General features: G+C 36.2%; 1 protein-coding gene across 1 annotated transcript in view; it reads left to right on the forward strand.

Annotated features, from left to right (window-relative positions):
- The window catches only part of dnajc17 (DnaJ (Hsp40) homolog, subfamily C, member 17), a 73,949-nt gene that overhangs the window by 31,129 nt on the left and 26,007 nt on the right, over positions 1-16,813 (forward strand). Inside the window, exons 9-10 of the mRNA XM_077196803.1 lie at positions 387-467; positions 1,740-1,862. Coding sequence (XP_077052918.1) covers positions 387-467; positions 1,740-1,862 — 204 coding nt within the window. The remainder of the gene's footprint in view (positions 1-386; positions 468-1,739; positions 1,863-16,813) is intronic.

Consider the following 16,813-nt stretch of genomic DNA (forward strand, 5'->3'; position numbering starts at 1 on the left):
GTGAGATTGGCATGTTTTCATGGGATTTACTCCACAAGGTGTCATGTTTTAGAGGAATCAAGCAGTTGAATCAATTTAGTCCTTCCGAGGGTCAAAGGTCAAATATTGACCCATGCTCCAAATTCACTCCCAGAATTCCTGATTTGATGATATGAACGTTTCTCATGCTCTGAACAGAAATAGAGAGCGCCCTGGTGATTTATGACAGACGTTTATAGAATAGACGGATAGAAGATTGGGGAGGAATTGTTTGCACTAAAATAGTCAAATCCTTCTCACGGTTTTTATTTTCTTCTCCCCTCCTTTCTGCCCACAGGAAATCTAAAACAGAGTTTTTACCCATTTTCAGTGGTTATTATTGTCTTGTAATGATATTTGCATTGCAGTATGGAGACGTCCTGAACATTTTGATATCCAGGAAGAAGAAAGGCAGTGCTGTGGTTGAGTTTGCATCAGTAAAAGCAGCTGTGAGTATTTTTCATCCGTATAAAATCTCCAAATACAAATATACCCCAAACAGTTTGAAAACAAAACAGTATTTCTTTTTTATTAGGGATTAAAAGGGATTTATTAAAACAGCCCAAAATTAAAGGAAAATAGTCCATTTTATGTTATTATTTTTTCTTTTTGTGCCTTTTTTGCATTGGGACATTATTTTCTGGACATTTAAACCATTTTCACCAAATTCTCGTAATCTTTTACTTTTACTTTTTGCTAAAAATTTTCTCAGTGTTGATTTTCATTCTTTGTCTTTATGCAAAATATAATTTCTATGTGACCTGAACATTCTTAACAGTTTACATAAGATTCATCTAATTGAATACATGTTATAATTTTGAACCTATTTGTATAATAATTTTGAACCTCAGATTTGTTTTTGTTGATTTGTTTGATTTGACATGTGACTTTTAAAAAAAAAATATATACATGCATGACAAAATCAACAACATGAATAAATAAATAATACATTTTTGAATTTGGAATTAAAATTCTAAAAACATTCTTTGAAATCTTTAAAATCAATCTAAAAATCTTTAAAATAAAAAAAGCATTCATGATTTATTTACATTTATTAAGATTCGAACAGGGTGGAAAAAACAAAATACAAAATAGTAAATAGAATTAAAAAATAGGACAAAACAGAGGTAATGATGAAAATAAAAATAGAAAATAGAAATAATCAATTAGTACATGAAAATAAAGCAGATTTTTATATATTTGAATGTATATGTTGTATATATTATAATTCTGTAAACATTTTTAGTATTCATGATGTATTTACAATTTATTATGGTACATACAGGGTGGAAAAGAACAACAAATACATCAATAAAATAAATAAAAAATAGGACCAAAACAGAGGTAATGATGAAAATAAAATATATATATTTTGTATATATTATTAATTTTGTTTATATTATAAATATATTTATTATAAAATTAGTGTGAATGATATTGTTTGCATTAAATACATTTTTTGCAAGTATAACATGACAGTCTGATGCTTTTCGAGCACGGGAAACCATATTTAATATAAAGCAGAACCTGTTCTTGTTCTGATGTTGTTGTTGTGGCTTCTGCTTCTCCAAGCTTCCCGCTCGGAGAACATGACCTTTGTGTCTCCTGGAGGCACACACACATTCAGTCATTTATTATAGAAAACTGTGTCTTATGCAGCGTTTAATATGTTCTCCAGCATCTTTGTTTTTAATGTCAGTCGTTTATGTGCCCTCGATCAGGACCTGGCGATTAAAAACGAGATCGGCCTGACGGGAAACCCACTGAAAATCACATGGCTGGAGGGACAGTCTGCCCCGCCGACACACACCGAGTCCTCCGACGGGGTTTACAGCGCTGCACAGGTACACTGAGACTGATGACACACCTTTAACAGGAAGTCAAGCCACCTTCATTTATACAGCGCTTTAACAATATAGACTGTTTCAAAGCAGCTTTACACTGATAATAGGAGATCACAGTAACAGAGATTGTTTAGGCTTTACAGCAGCTCTAGAATAAAGTTATTGTCCAGCTAAAGTTAGTTTTTGATTGATTCACTTCTGTTGTAAAGATCATTAGCTAGTTATTAATTTAGGGGCCGCTAACACGACACCGTTCTAGCTGGAAACAGAAAACTTTTCATGTGTTCGTTTGCACGATAATGGTGTTTGGTGCTCGAGAACGCAAACCTTGAAACCGGTTCCAAGGTGCAAGTTTTGAAACATTTTGTAAACGTTATCATCTTAAACTTCAAAAACGTGAATCTGTGAAACGCTGACGCCGTGCACATGCGTATTACATGTTTAGTCTATAGATATGCGTGTGTGAATATATATGTGTGCAGGCGTGTAGTCTTTCTTTACAAAGTGACATCAACAAATGACTTGAAATACGGTTTATTTTAATGGGAAAGCGAATGAAACAATATTTATTGAATTTTAACAGATTTATAATACAATTGACCCTTCGCTAAGCCACGCCCGAAAACCGCCACTGGCCAATCGTGTCTTAGCAACCGTAACTAGGCGCGGGAGGTCTGGCAAGCTTTCGAGCGAGTGAAACATGCCGAAGCGTTGTGCGTATGGATTGTGCTAATCTGATACCCGGTATCCTAAAAGTTTGGACGGGGGAGTGTAATTTTTTTCCTTCCCGACAATCTAAAAGCCAAGGTGAGAAATGATGTGCGTGGATCAAGCAGTGTGGGAGAACCCATTCACATCTAAGTGTCGACAGGATTAACAAAAACACCTATTGCTTGGAAGTTGGAAATAATGACGGTTCTTTGTTCATAATGCATATATTTTAACGTAAAATAAGACGATTAAAGACAAGACGGAGGCTCACTGACATACTTTAAAATATTTCAGCATTTTGTTAATCGACGGCCTACTAACGTTAACCCTGACTGAGTAACTTTAACCCAATCCGATCGCGGCTCTCCCGGTGTTAGTGTTATTCCACAATATTTATGGATAAACAGTCTGATTTATAATTATTAGATTAGTTTCACATTTCACTTACCCTTCTGTGCACGAACATAGCTGTTCCTCGATTCGTGTGTTTCCCATGTGAATGGTCAGCGTATGAGGCACTGCTGCTGCGACTATAGGCTTTAGCTTCAATTTTTATTAAATTATTCTCTAATCGGTTGCATATTATGTCGTGGATATATCCCTCAAATGCACACTGCAGTCCCTTTTGTCTTGCTCTCTCAGATATTTCACATGTTCGCCAAAAATTACTAATTATCTCATTGGGAATGTCTGACACCGGTGCATACACACTGTAATAGATGTGCTAGACGCGAAAGCTTGACAGGCGTAGCAACAGTAACTAAGGAGGGCGGGGCTTAGCGAAGGGTCAATTGGGGATTTTACCTCAGGAGCCGACAGAGCCCAAAATAACAAGCAAAAATATAATTAATTCGTATGTACCTCTTACTGCCCTAATACACAAAATAAGATCAAATAAAATACAATTACTTCCCCGATTCCCTAATCCAAAACAGGCTATAAAGATCAAACAAAAAGGTGGCGTCAGTCTCCCTACCTCCCAATTCCAAAACACAAGTATATAAAGGTATAAGAGCAAATAAAACAGTGCAGGGGTAATCTGAAAATCTAGGTCGTTAAACAGGCGGTACTCTTTATCACAAATATGGCAGTTCACAAGAAACAAACTCTTCTCTCTTAAACAATTCCTCAAAAGCACACCCCAGAGTGGACACTCAACAGTCTTACTAATACACTAAGTAACAAAGTTAGGCAAGACAAGTGTAGCGAGTGAGCACAAGGCTAATGGAAGGAGTAACGAAGGAGGCTTTCATACACGTCCAGGTGTCAGCTGATCAATCAGGGCGTGGCACCAATCAGACTGCAGGAACCAATCCGGTCTTCTTCCTGGATATAAACAAACACCTCCCACAACAGCATAAAACACATCAACAGACCAAAAGGGACTTAACACTGGCCTTAAAAATTCATTATACAGAATTTTTAGTTGCTTCCGCGTATCCATGCGAACTGGAATCATTTTGATAACGTTTATCAGAACGGAGGTAAAGGGAAGGAGGTGTTCACAGGAGAGAGACTAGTGACTAGGGATGCACCGAAATGAAGATTTTTGTCTGAAGCCGAATAATAATGAAACGCTTCGAATACCGAACGCGGCGTTTCACATTTGTTCCATTTATTTTGCCAATTTTTTCACCATTGCATTTAATTAAATAGTAAAAATTTGCTTTTTACTATTTTGTCTTGCTTTTCAGAGAAAAAAAAATCAAATTGCAACTGAATTTTTTGTAACATTCCAGCCGATATTATTTAAACAAAGCACAATATAACTTAAAATATACAAATTAGTAAAACAAAAAATATATTTTTATTTGGCCATCTTTGAAGCCCCCTTTCTTGAATAGCCTATGTTAGGCCTATAACTGACCGCTGAAAGAATGTAACTAAAAAAGTGCATTGAAAAGTGCAAAAACAAATTATCGTGGGCGTTGACAGGTTTGCATGGATTGGTTCAGATCATTTGGGTTTCAATCTAGCGCGCGCTCTCCGTGGCGATTAGCAGATAAGTAGTTGAGAACGACTGACATCTCTCTCTTTTCATACAGATTACATAAACAGAGAATATTTGTTTCCATTTTGAATTAGATCATTTAAAAGTAGACAATTAAATGATTATAAAGATATATTGCCTTTGCCTGTGTGCCAGGTATTGGCTGAGTTTTGTTAACGTTTAGAGACGTGCTCCAGGAAAAAAGTTAACGGAGACAGAGAGCCAGAAAGCACGCCCTTTTTATTTTCTTTATTTTACAAAAGCACAGCTTTGTTTCAATTGTAGTGGACACAAGTAGACATTTAACAGTCTATTTTTTACATTTTTCTTAAAGATATAGCGGAGGATCTTTCCAAATTTAAGAGAAGACCCGCCCTCTCCAATTTCTTTTAAAAATGCACATGCGCCTATTAAACGTGTTGAGTGACCGAGGACTCAAGACATGATATGCAATGGAGAAGTAGCTCGTTGCATGTGTAATAAATACTATGCTGAACACATTGTAATTATCGAAAATTGAACACACAAGGTTTTAGAATATTTCAGCATGATACCATTTACCATTTGGTCATAAGGCTACTTTAGACAAATTGAGATGTTTACCGTGTCTACGCGGTGCATGACTTGTGCCAGGGCTAGCATCGCTAATCATAGCTTACATTAACTTTTACTAGCAGTGACTTTTACCAAACTTTACCTGTCTAGTAGAACCTTCGGCATCAGTGGGAAGCCCAACCTGTGCTTTTAGCGCACGCCAGCGTGTGAAATATTCACCCATAATCACTCTGGTCTTGTTTCTATATTCTGCGGCCTTTCTCTTCTTATCATACACTTCGTATACATTTTTTCTCTTTCGACCCTCAGCCGTTTTCAGAGGAATGGCTGAAACCGTAACTCATCACACACAATACACCTGAAAGTGCGCATGCTCAGAAGGGACGAGCACGTACGACGGCCTTACGTAAACATATCACCAGAACCGGCGCGTTTGTGAACTACAGAGGGTTAAAAGACGCTTTAGCGCTGCAAGTAAGGGCATAACGTCTGCACAGATGATCAGATGAGCTTCTCTTCTGCTTCTCTCCTTCTCTTCTTTCTATTTGATCGCGTCATCAAAAACGTCATTGTTCGGTCAAATTTATTCAGTCTTTTTACTTATGCTTTTTTATATATAATTTCGGTTGTCGAACATTCGGTGCATCCCTAGTAGTGACACGTCAGGACTGCGGTGTGGTCGTGTCCCGGCGCTGGTCTTTCATCAGATCCGGATACGGCCTGATCCGAAGTAAGGCCGTGTGTCCACCGAAGTGGTTTCCTAACGCCGTCTTCAGAAGAGCGTTTGGCGTTTTCATCTTGCCTAAAACGCTTTGGTGGACACACGCCCTTAAAAAAGACTGCAGAAATGCTATGGTGTAAAAACTATTTTTAAAGTCACCTTTATTTACATAGATTGTTTAAAGCAGCAGCAAGTCAAAAGCCAAAGGCGACAGTGACAGAATGGAGAATTTTTTTTTAACAATAAGTTCCCCTTCTATACGTATATATATTGAAAACTGTAATAAATCTAACTATATATTTTAAATTTTGGTTTTGAAAAAGAACAAATCATTGTGTAATCCTCATATAATTTACAGAGAAAAACTTGCCACTTCACATATGATGGTTTTTAACTGAAATAACTATTTTTTTTTGATCACTTATTCACATTAGGGTTTTATGTTACATTTTATGCAGTTAAGTGAATGTTTATAGCATTATTTTAGTGTTATGAGTGTAATCATGATGGTGTTTTGTATTTGTGTACGTGACACAGATATATATATGATTTACTTGAAAGAAAAGATTCTTATGAAGAGCTTTGGATTCATCATATGGTTTTCTCTTTATCATGTGTTTTTAAAGTGGTTGTCCGTATATTATACCGGTAAAAAACAGATTTTACCGCTTCAGTAGGTTGGTATATTCATATAAGTTAATTAAATATATGCTTTGTATCTGTTAATTTAAGTTCAATCCGTAAAACCGTAAAATGTTGTTGTTTTTTTCAATGTAAAATGGCAGCTTTTTTTAACGTAAATTTCACTACTTTGTTTTTTACAGTGCACAGTAAACCTCACCGTGTCTAGTTGCAATTTTACATTACTTAAAGTAAACCAATGAACACATTTCCCCCAAATTCTTATTATTGCAATACTTGGATCTTTTACATTTTAGTCTCATTTTTTAGTCTCAGTGGTGGTTTTCATTACATATTCATCAAAATGTGATCATTATCTTTAGATTTTGGGCTGAAACGTGACTAATTACGTAAGTTTCACCCTAATAAATATACATTATTATAATTTTGAACCCAATTTCAAAATCACGTTTCATTTACAATTGTTTTTATGATGCGGGAAAACAGTGATAGCAACACAATCAAAATCCCCGTCCACTCTCACATGTGCATGAAGACCAGCATCTTAACCAGCGCGCAAACTTAACGTTAATTGGAAAGTAACGAGCGTGTAAACGTGGGCATTGTGCTTCTGTGCGTGTAAAGTTTAACAAAAGTATAATGTTACCGCAGCGTTCCAGATGATTCCTATAGCTTTGGCATTCAATCTAAATAACATATTTCATCCATCCGTCACATGGAAGTATGTAAACACATAGGTTTTGCTTGTGCAAACACACGCTGGTGAGGCTCCTGAATAATGACTTCAGTGGGTTTGTTTGTGTTGGAGCCGCTCTCCGGACCCCCAGCGCGAGTCTCATTAAGATCTGACCCTCAGACGCAGAGGCGTGTGTAATGTGTGACTGGCACGAGATCCTGCGCAAACACACCAGAACAAGAGTTCCTGATCACAGCCTCTCCTCCAGTCTCTTCTGCACATTTAAAGGGGACATATCCGGCAAATCTGACTCTTTCTTTAAGCCTTTCTCGGCAAGCATTTAAAAAAATAAGATTTCGCTCTCCTTCTGACGTAGGAAGAGGATCTTAGTATAAAGACCTCAGGGAACAGTCAACTTGTGTAAAAGTTAAACATGATGATGAGATGAATCAATGTAATCTCATTAATGTCTCCACTAACATTCGGAAACGTCTAAAAGTGAAAGTCTTCCTGAGTCTGTCCGTAAGGCTGCACTCGCTACTGGTTATTCTGAGATTCTGTATGAGTGAGATTGGCCTGTTTTGTTATTGTCGGAGTATTTGAAGCTCAGGCTCCGCCCTCTTCTGAACAGAGGCGGAGCTGCAGCTCATTTGCATTTAAAGGGACACACACACACAAAAATGCTGCGTTTTTGCTCACACCCAAAAAGGAGAAAATTTGACAAGCTATAGTAAATGATCTGTGGGTATTTTGAGCTGAAACTTCACAGACACATTCTGGGGACACCATAGATTTATATTACATCTTGTGAAAAGAGGCATAATATGTCACCTTTAAAGGACAATTCCGGCCAAAAATGAACCTAGGGGTAAATAACACATGGGTACCCTCTGGGATGCGTTTTCATGATAACTGAATGTACCCAGTTTTATCTTTAGTTTTAGTTTAACCACAGATTAGCTAATAACGCTAGTATTCATGAATGTCAGTCATGTGACCTCTTACGTCATCCGCTCTTTTTCCAGTTGACTGCCGCCATCTTGAGTACCTGACACACATTAGCTATCTAGCTTGCTACGATTTAGAGCTTCATATGCATACAGTAAATGGCTACGAAAGACAACATTTCGCACCTAGATTACCACAAAAAGAAACGCTACTTTAAAAAAATATCATCGTTAGGGTGTGATCCTTACGCGATAACTGATGCGTAGTAGCTACTTCCAGCCTCTGACATTTGACCAGCAGATTTTCTCTCAATTCTCTCTGTTTGTTTCACTTTATACATAACCAACTTTGTTTATGTAAACCTTGTGTGTATTTGACAGTATTAGCGCAATAAGACTAGAAAGATAACTTGGTTCAGTAACCAGGCGCTGTTGTTAGGCAGGTTTTGTGCATGTGCGCTTCGGGTAAAAGCGCACGTTAGAGCCGCGCATCAACACGTGAATGACTTGTTTAACCGGCAAGGCTTTAAAGCACATGCACGTAATTAACTTGTGAACTGCAGTGTCCCTTCCTCTGCGTTAACATTTGATGTGAATATACGTCGCGTTGTAGCCTATGCTGAGACGGAGGCTCAAGAAATGCAACTGATATAATGCACGATGCTAACGGTTCGACATTTCTTCAAAAGCAGATCGTGGAGAAATATTTTAATCGTCCACGGCGTTAGCTCATTAACAACAATATATTTACATCCACTCACCACAGACAAAATGAGCACTGCACAGAGAGTTTGCACACACAAACCACTGTTATAACATAAAAGCAAGCAGCTGACATGCATGGTTGGGCATGATATAACTGAATGCGCGCAAAGTGCGCTCCCTTAATTCCTACAAAGCTGACATCAGTTCATCGCGATCTCACACATCTCTGTTATTATCAATGAAGCTGACTGCACAATAAATCTTTCATGATATATACACTTTGTTTGTTATAATTAGAGGATTTGCCAGCATACAGAATTCAGCTCTGAATAAAAAGTCCGTTTTGAGCGTTGAGGGGAGACTATCTTAAATGCTTCTGATTGGCCTTTGCGTTCAAGAAATCAACAAATATGTCTGTGATTGGCTAAATCGCTCAACGCTGCAAACATGTTATAAAAATAAACTCTGGCCTGTAAATCGTTTCTATTTTGTAATGTACAAAAATTTATTAATTTTTATATGTTTTATTCATAGATATTTCTAGTTTGCGGGAGTCCCGCGAATCGTTTTATTCTCCGCAACCCGCACACACACAGATTGAGTGCATTACCGCTCGCACTCAGCCATCAAATCTAGTCCCGCGCCGCGCTCTATTGCGTTGGGAGTGCACGTCTCTAGATCAAGGAACCGGCCCGAGGACAGTGACGGGAAATATCGGGTCGGGCCGGGTCAAGTTCGGGCTCGGGCAGATAATCTAAGCTCTAGTTCCTTTGCGACTGACGTATCGATCTTGCCGAATCAGGTTCTCAAAATGGCGGAAGACAAGTTTTAGAAGTGAGTGACGTCAGTGAGGAGACGTTGGTGACATCATCTGATATTCATGTATAGGGCATAGAATTTTCCAAAAATGTCTCCTCATCTGTGGTCAAACTAAAGATAAAACTGGGTACATTAGATTATCATAAAAACGCATCCCAGAGAACGGTCGACTCGGTACCCATGTGTTATTTACCCCTAGGTTCATTTTTGTCCGGAATAATCCTTTAACATCTTTAATTGCTCGATATAGACAGAGCTGGTTTTCAGTTGCAAAGCATGTTACTTTATCATGTTGTTAAGGTGGTTGCTAAGGTAAAATCAGGTTGCTAGGTGGTTGTGTAGAATCGTGAGACTTCAGTGTTATTGCTACCTGGTTGTGTAAAATTATGTTGAGAAATGACAAACAAAAGTGTTACCATACTACATTGAACCTATTTTACCATATTGTTCTTGATATAGCCTAGTTTATTTGGAATGGGATCTAAAAATACTTAGAGAATCGGATTCCTTTCCTTGAAAATTAGGGTTTTTCCTGCAGGCTTTTCTCAAACAGGTCTTTTAAAGGGTTTTGAAATCTCTCTAATCCAATCTAATCCAGCAACAAATGTGGTCCAGGCCTCCACTTACATTGAGTAGTAACGATGAAAGCCGCTGATATGGAGTCGAATGGAAAATGAATCCGGTGTCCTGGATGTGGGATGCAGGTTTGAGAAGAGTTTGACTGATGTGAAAGGCAAATGTTTGTGTATTTTCTTGCATCTCAGTTTAATGTTCACTACAAGTACACGACTGTTCAAAGGTTTAAGCTCAGTGAGATTTTTATTTTGAAAGAAATTCATAATTTTATTCAGTAAGGACACATTAAATTGATCAAAAGTGACAGTAGGAGCGTGAGATATAGACTATGATAATATCGGGATTGTTGTTTAAACAATGTGTCATCTCACATTTTTGAGTATATTCCTCACTTTACAAATTGTAAAGTGAGGGATTTACTCTAATTTTTAATTTACTCTATTAAAATGTGTTTATAATGGCCTCAACATTTCAAGATATGGGGCAAAAATACCTCTGTATGTCTTTAATAGTTATATAATTTAATATAGTTAATCAATATCACACGAATAGTGCTGATTTGTCTCCAAATATCAGCATGATTAAAATGTGCTTTGATTTAATACAAGTTAATATTAAGTGACTCATATTTTAGACACAAAATTGCCTATTTTTGCTCTATTTAGCCAATTAAAATAGTTTCAAACAAAACCACAGGACTGTTTTGCGTCTCTGAGCAACACAACGGTGTTTCATTACTGAATGAACGAATCGGTTGAATGAATGATTCAATGACTCACTCATTAAGAATCAGACGTTTGAATGAATCTTTTGAATCTCAATGACTCACTCATTAACAGTGACTTGCTGGTTTTAGTTTCACATTTAAAATATCTTTTCATTTTTTTAAAATCAAAAATCAATATTCGATGTTTATTAAAACAATCAAAACATTATTTCTGCATTTGTAAGTGCAGGTTAAACGCATTCAAGTCTCTCTGAGCTTCATTAAACAGTGTGTGTAAATACATCTAAACTTCAAATGCAGCTTCTGTTTTCCTCTTTAGATCATGAATTTACTTACTGATTTCATTTGATTGGTAACAGCCCTATTGTGTCTTATTAATCTAATTGAATTTATTGATAAAATGTAAGGATTTACACAACATATGATGCATACATGTAATTAGGTTAGTAAAATGGCTTTATAAAGGTAAAAATGCCCATAAAAGGTACAAATAAATTTAAACGTGATTTCTGTCGCTGCTGTGAACTGACCAGCACACAGAATATGAAGAATATCAAACACTTTAGGAGTCAGCTATCAAGATACAGACACAATAAACCACTGGGCAAAATATCATCTAAATTTTGTTATTGATAAAATCCCAGAAAATATTGAGATACATTTTTTTTAAATTGCAGTAAAGAATTTATATTTCTGAAAAGATTTTGATTTTAAACAAATGCTGTTCTTTTGAACTTTCTATTCATCAAATATAATCTGTTTAAATAAACTTTTTTAAACATTGATAATAAACATAAATGTTTCTTGAGCATCAAATCATCATATTAGAAGGATTTCTGAAGGATCATGTGACAATAATGATGATGAAAATTCAGCTTTGGTCACAGGAATAAATAACATCTTACAATATATTCACATACTTTAAATTGTAATAGTTTTTCACAGTTTTTACTGTATTATTTGATCAAATGGTGAGGAAAAGAGAATTTTTTAACAGTGGTGTAAATCATTAGTTGTTTTTGTTTGTGACTTGTACTTTTATATATTTGTGACTTGTACTTTGCAATAAATATATATATATATTGCAATTAGCACTCCTGAAACTGGCAGTGTGGAAATCTCTTGACAAATGAAGTGTGATGTCGAGCCGTCATTAGAGATTCTCAGCACACCAGGTTTAATGCGTCTGGCTGTTGTTCAACTCTTGCATTAATGCCCCAGGTTCCTCGTTTAGGGCGGATCATGGGCCACATTCTGGGATTTGAACAAAATAATGTGTGTGAATGTTATTATGACAACGGACACTGAGTGCCGATTGCTTCATTCTGAAGGCAAGTGAAGAAAAACAGGGTGATTTTCCAACACAATCTCATGAAAGTGCGTATCTCTTCCACAAATGTTTTTCCTCGTGCCATTTATACACATAAAATGTTTTTTGCGTACATATGCTACGCATTGAAAACCCTTTGGTTAGGATTAGGGGTGGGGAGTGTGTGCGTATTACACGCCATAAAGTGCGTATCATATGCACGTAAAAACTGTTTTTGGCGTATAAATTGCACGAGAAATAACATTCGTTGTATAGAAACGCACTTTCATGAGATCGGGCTGGATTTCCACATTACACATTAGATATCGTGTCACTGGAGGTCTGGGGTGTGTTTCCTGTACAGTAATCCCGAAACCATATTGTCGCAAATTGGTCGTTCAACCATGTTGGTTTATGATGTCACGCAGATTGAGGAGTAATAACTTATTTTAATGAATCATTTGAGATGATTAATAGTAGACTTTTTGCTAAATTACATACGTGACATCGAGGACTTTTCTCAGTTATTTTGCTTTATTTCCAGATTCAATCATAGGCTCGTCTTACACTAGATCACGTTCACACACGCGCACTCTTCAAAAACGGTGTTTTAAATCTCTTGTCTAACTAATAGACGTGAATGACATTAGTATGTATTCTAAATAAAAGATATAGATTGCGCTGAATGTCAGCTTGCTTGTTTTGCTCAAGATCAGGATTTATTGAGTCTACATGTCGAGATCTGTCACTCCAAACTCTGCGATGCTGTTCTGAATGTTCGTTAGAACGATGTTTTCGGGAAACACACCCCTGGCCGAGTCCTTCAGCATCCCATAATTCCTCTTAATGCAGCTGTGATAGTGGAGGAGCAGGAGCCTAGACACACAATCACTCTGTTAAACCGTGGGGGATTCTGGGAATGCAGCGTTGCTTCAGACCCGCTATGATCTGGTTTTAGTGATGAGGGACTTTCTGCAGCTTGAGATCGGGTGGTGACCATATATACACACACACACACACACACACACACACACACACACACACACACACACACACACACACACACACACACACACACACACACACACACACACACACACACACACACACACACATCTCGGGGCTGATGCAGCTGTGTTCGAGCTCAGGGTGAATCTCAGTATTAGTGATTGTTCTGGTTATATAGCATTGTTTGTTATACACGATTTAGTAAAATGAGGGAACGAATTATTATATTTTGTGCAGGATTTAGTGGACTAAAGTGACCAGTGATATATATATATATACAGTCAAACCAAAATATATTCAGACACCTTCAACATTTCTCACATTATCAGTTTATTCGCTATAGTTTAGAAAATGGTAATAAAATATCAGCAGAACTCAGAGTTATTAAATCAGTTGATATTTCACTGGTTTTGTCCGTCTTTCTGTTAGACTGTCTCACACATGAATTATGTTGAATATCTGTCAGCTGTTAAATTTAACTACACAATTAGATAATACCAGTTTAGCTCAACCAATCACCAAGCAATGCTTCATGTTGTTCAGTCTGTGGTGTAAAAAGGTGCATTAGTTATTAAAGAAAAAACATGATCAGCTCAAAGTGTCCCAATCATTTTTGCTCCCAAATTGTTATGCATTTTAGTTTTATTGAAGAATTATTAGGTATAATATGTCACAGTTTACTTTATTTTACTCTCCTCACTTACATAATTGAACTATAGTGTCCTGCACACACTAGAAAAAGAACATCAATATTTATATTGTGTCTGAATAATCTCAGGAGCTTGATGAGTTCAGGATGAATCTCAGTATTAGTGATTCGTCTGGTTATATAACATTGTTTGATATCTTGTTGCTAGAAATGTGTTTGTCACTTCGTCAAATAACCAAACTGTTGTGTGATTCAACACTATTTAGCTGTGCGCAAGATATAATTAACTCCCTTGTTTTAGTTAAATCAAAACAAGGGAATGAAATTAAGTATATTGTGTGCACAATTTAGTAAAACAAGGGAACGAATTATAATATTGTGCACACGATTTAGTCAAAGAGGAAACATTATAATAACATGCGCACGATTTAAAACAAAAGAACAAATTATTATATTGTGGCACGATTAAGTAAAACGAATGAACGAATTATGATTTTGTGCACACGATTTAGTAAAAAAAGGGAACGAATTATAATATCGTGGTGCGATTTACTTAAAACCAAGGAATGATTTAGTAAATCGTGGCCATGATATAATATATATATATATATATATATATATATATATATATATATATATATATATATATATATATAAAAAATTTCCACATGTCATGTGCAGGGCTCCGTTTAAACTTATTTTATTTTACTATAGGCAAGATTTCTCATTTTCACTAAAATAACTAAATATTGATAAAAACTATAGACATGTTTTTAAAAAACGAATAAAAAAGACAAAAACATAAAAAAAAATTAAACTACAATATACAAATAAAAAGTAGTTCAGAATATTAATAAAAAATCTATAATATAATCTCTATAGTGTTAAATTAACACTGGCTGAAATGAAGTGAATAATTACTTAAATTAGGGCTGTTTAATTAAATAATAATAATAATAATTATTATTATTAATTTAAGAATTATTTGAAAAATTAAGATATATTGCAATATATTGCTATTGTACTGTAAAGTAAAAAAAAAAGGTTGGAAATTATTTTAATGTGATAATAAATTGACCATGATTTTATTTAGATTAATCATTGATTCCAAACATGGCCATTTTCATAATTAATATCTGAATGTATATCATTATAGCGTGTGTAGGAGTTTTTTAGGCAGAAGTTCTGGCCTTCGTGTTGCGTTTAATTGTTCCCTCCACACGGCTCTGACAATAAATCTACATTATTTGGATTGGATTTAGTTTCACGTCTATAGTTCTTGGGGTTCGTGTCTCAGAGCTGTGATAAATTCTCAGGGGCTGCGTGATATATGATGGTTGTGAAACTTCCCGGACTGTGAAAGAATAAATGACTAATAAGAGCTTTTTGGAGTGTGCACTTATTATTTTTTTTTTAAATGAATGTTTGTACTTCTCATAGCATAACAGAAATCATCTTGTTCAGCAGAAATGCACTTTGCACGATTTAGGGGTTTCACACAATCAAAATATTGGCTTCACTAAAGCACTCGACGTTCTTTACAAGTAAACGTGTTAGAAACTAATAGATTCATTCCCAGTAGCTTCCCTCCTCTTGTCCGATTGGGATTAAACATGTCAGTTTGCGTTCGTAGAATCTTCGAAACTTCCACGAGGATTGTTGCGTAAACGCTCTTCCCAGCACATTTGCTCGTAAATCACGGCGATCTCTCTCGGTGATCTACGCGTGTTGTTTCAGCGAGATAAAAGTGCAGACTCAGTGTGTCTGAGAAACGTCTGTTTTTCTTTGCTGTCAAATGCATCAGCGTTCCTGCCAGACACAACATGAACCAGATGGATCGACTATTTTGGGGAGTTTTCCTTTTTCAGCCATATCTGTAGACCTTGACTGAAACATTCATTCTTGCCCAAAATAAATTCATTTGCGGGTCGTGTTTGGCTCTTGGCAGCCGCAGGTTTGTTCTCGTTCCCCTGACAGAGGAATTTCTGGGAAGGCCAGCGGGATCTTAGTGCTGGATGGGGAAGTTGACCTGTGTTAGTTTGTGGTGAGAATGCTGATTTTCAGATGAGGCAGGGATATTAGTTTAATCATAGATGCATATCTGTGCGTTTGGGATGGGGTTCTTGAGTTTTTCTGCTACGCTCTTAAAAATAAAGGTTTTAAAATGGTTGTTTTTTTCCCCACAGAAGAACCATTTTTGGTTTCCCAAAGAACCGTTCAGTGATCAGTTCTTAAACAAACCTTTTTTCTTGGGGTGTGACCAAAAAACAACAACATTTAGTCCTGGTGGGCTTAGCGTTCAAATTGACCATTTAACACCGAACCTAAAGGCATAAAGATACGTTCACAACCTGATTGGTTGCTTTTATTACGTATATTTCATGACAGAACTTACCGAACATCCAAAATAATGTTGTGCGTTGTGCTAAATGTGCTGCTTGTATGCGTGTCGCCTTCTTATGATGGTATTTTGTCCAGCTGAAACTCGGAGCTTAAAAATGTGTAAAAGAGTCAAAACTATGACAAGAAAAAAACAAGCATTCTTGAGCATTCTGTCCTTTTCTTGTGACATCGTTTCCTGTTTTTGGTTCGTTTATATGAAAATTTTGACCGATAACCGATAATTATTTGTATTAGAAAGCCGATAACCAATATATTGGCCGATAAATTTAATCAAAATTCGTATGTAATTTTTGACAGTCTGATTACAAATACAAAAGTTTCACCATTAAGATCCATGTCTCAAACACACAATTATGATTTTCTCATAATTTTATGTAACCGATATGACAGACTTGTACTGTACATGAACTGTATTTTCCTCTTTCAAAGTCATTTCAATCATATTTCAAGCAATTTAAAACCATCATGTTGAACAGTGCCGCAGCTGAAGGAAATAATACATTATTTATCGGC

The sequence above is a fragment of the Siphateles boraxobius genome, unplaced genomic scaffold (assembly GCF_051911475.1).
Source record: "Siphateles boraxobius isolate OS27281-9 unplaced genomic scaffold, OSU_SipBor_1 36, whole genome shotgun sequence".
NCBI lineage: Eukaryota > Metazoa > Chordata > Actinopteri > Cypriniformes > Leuciscidae > Siphateles > Siphateles boraxobius.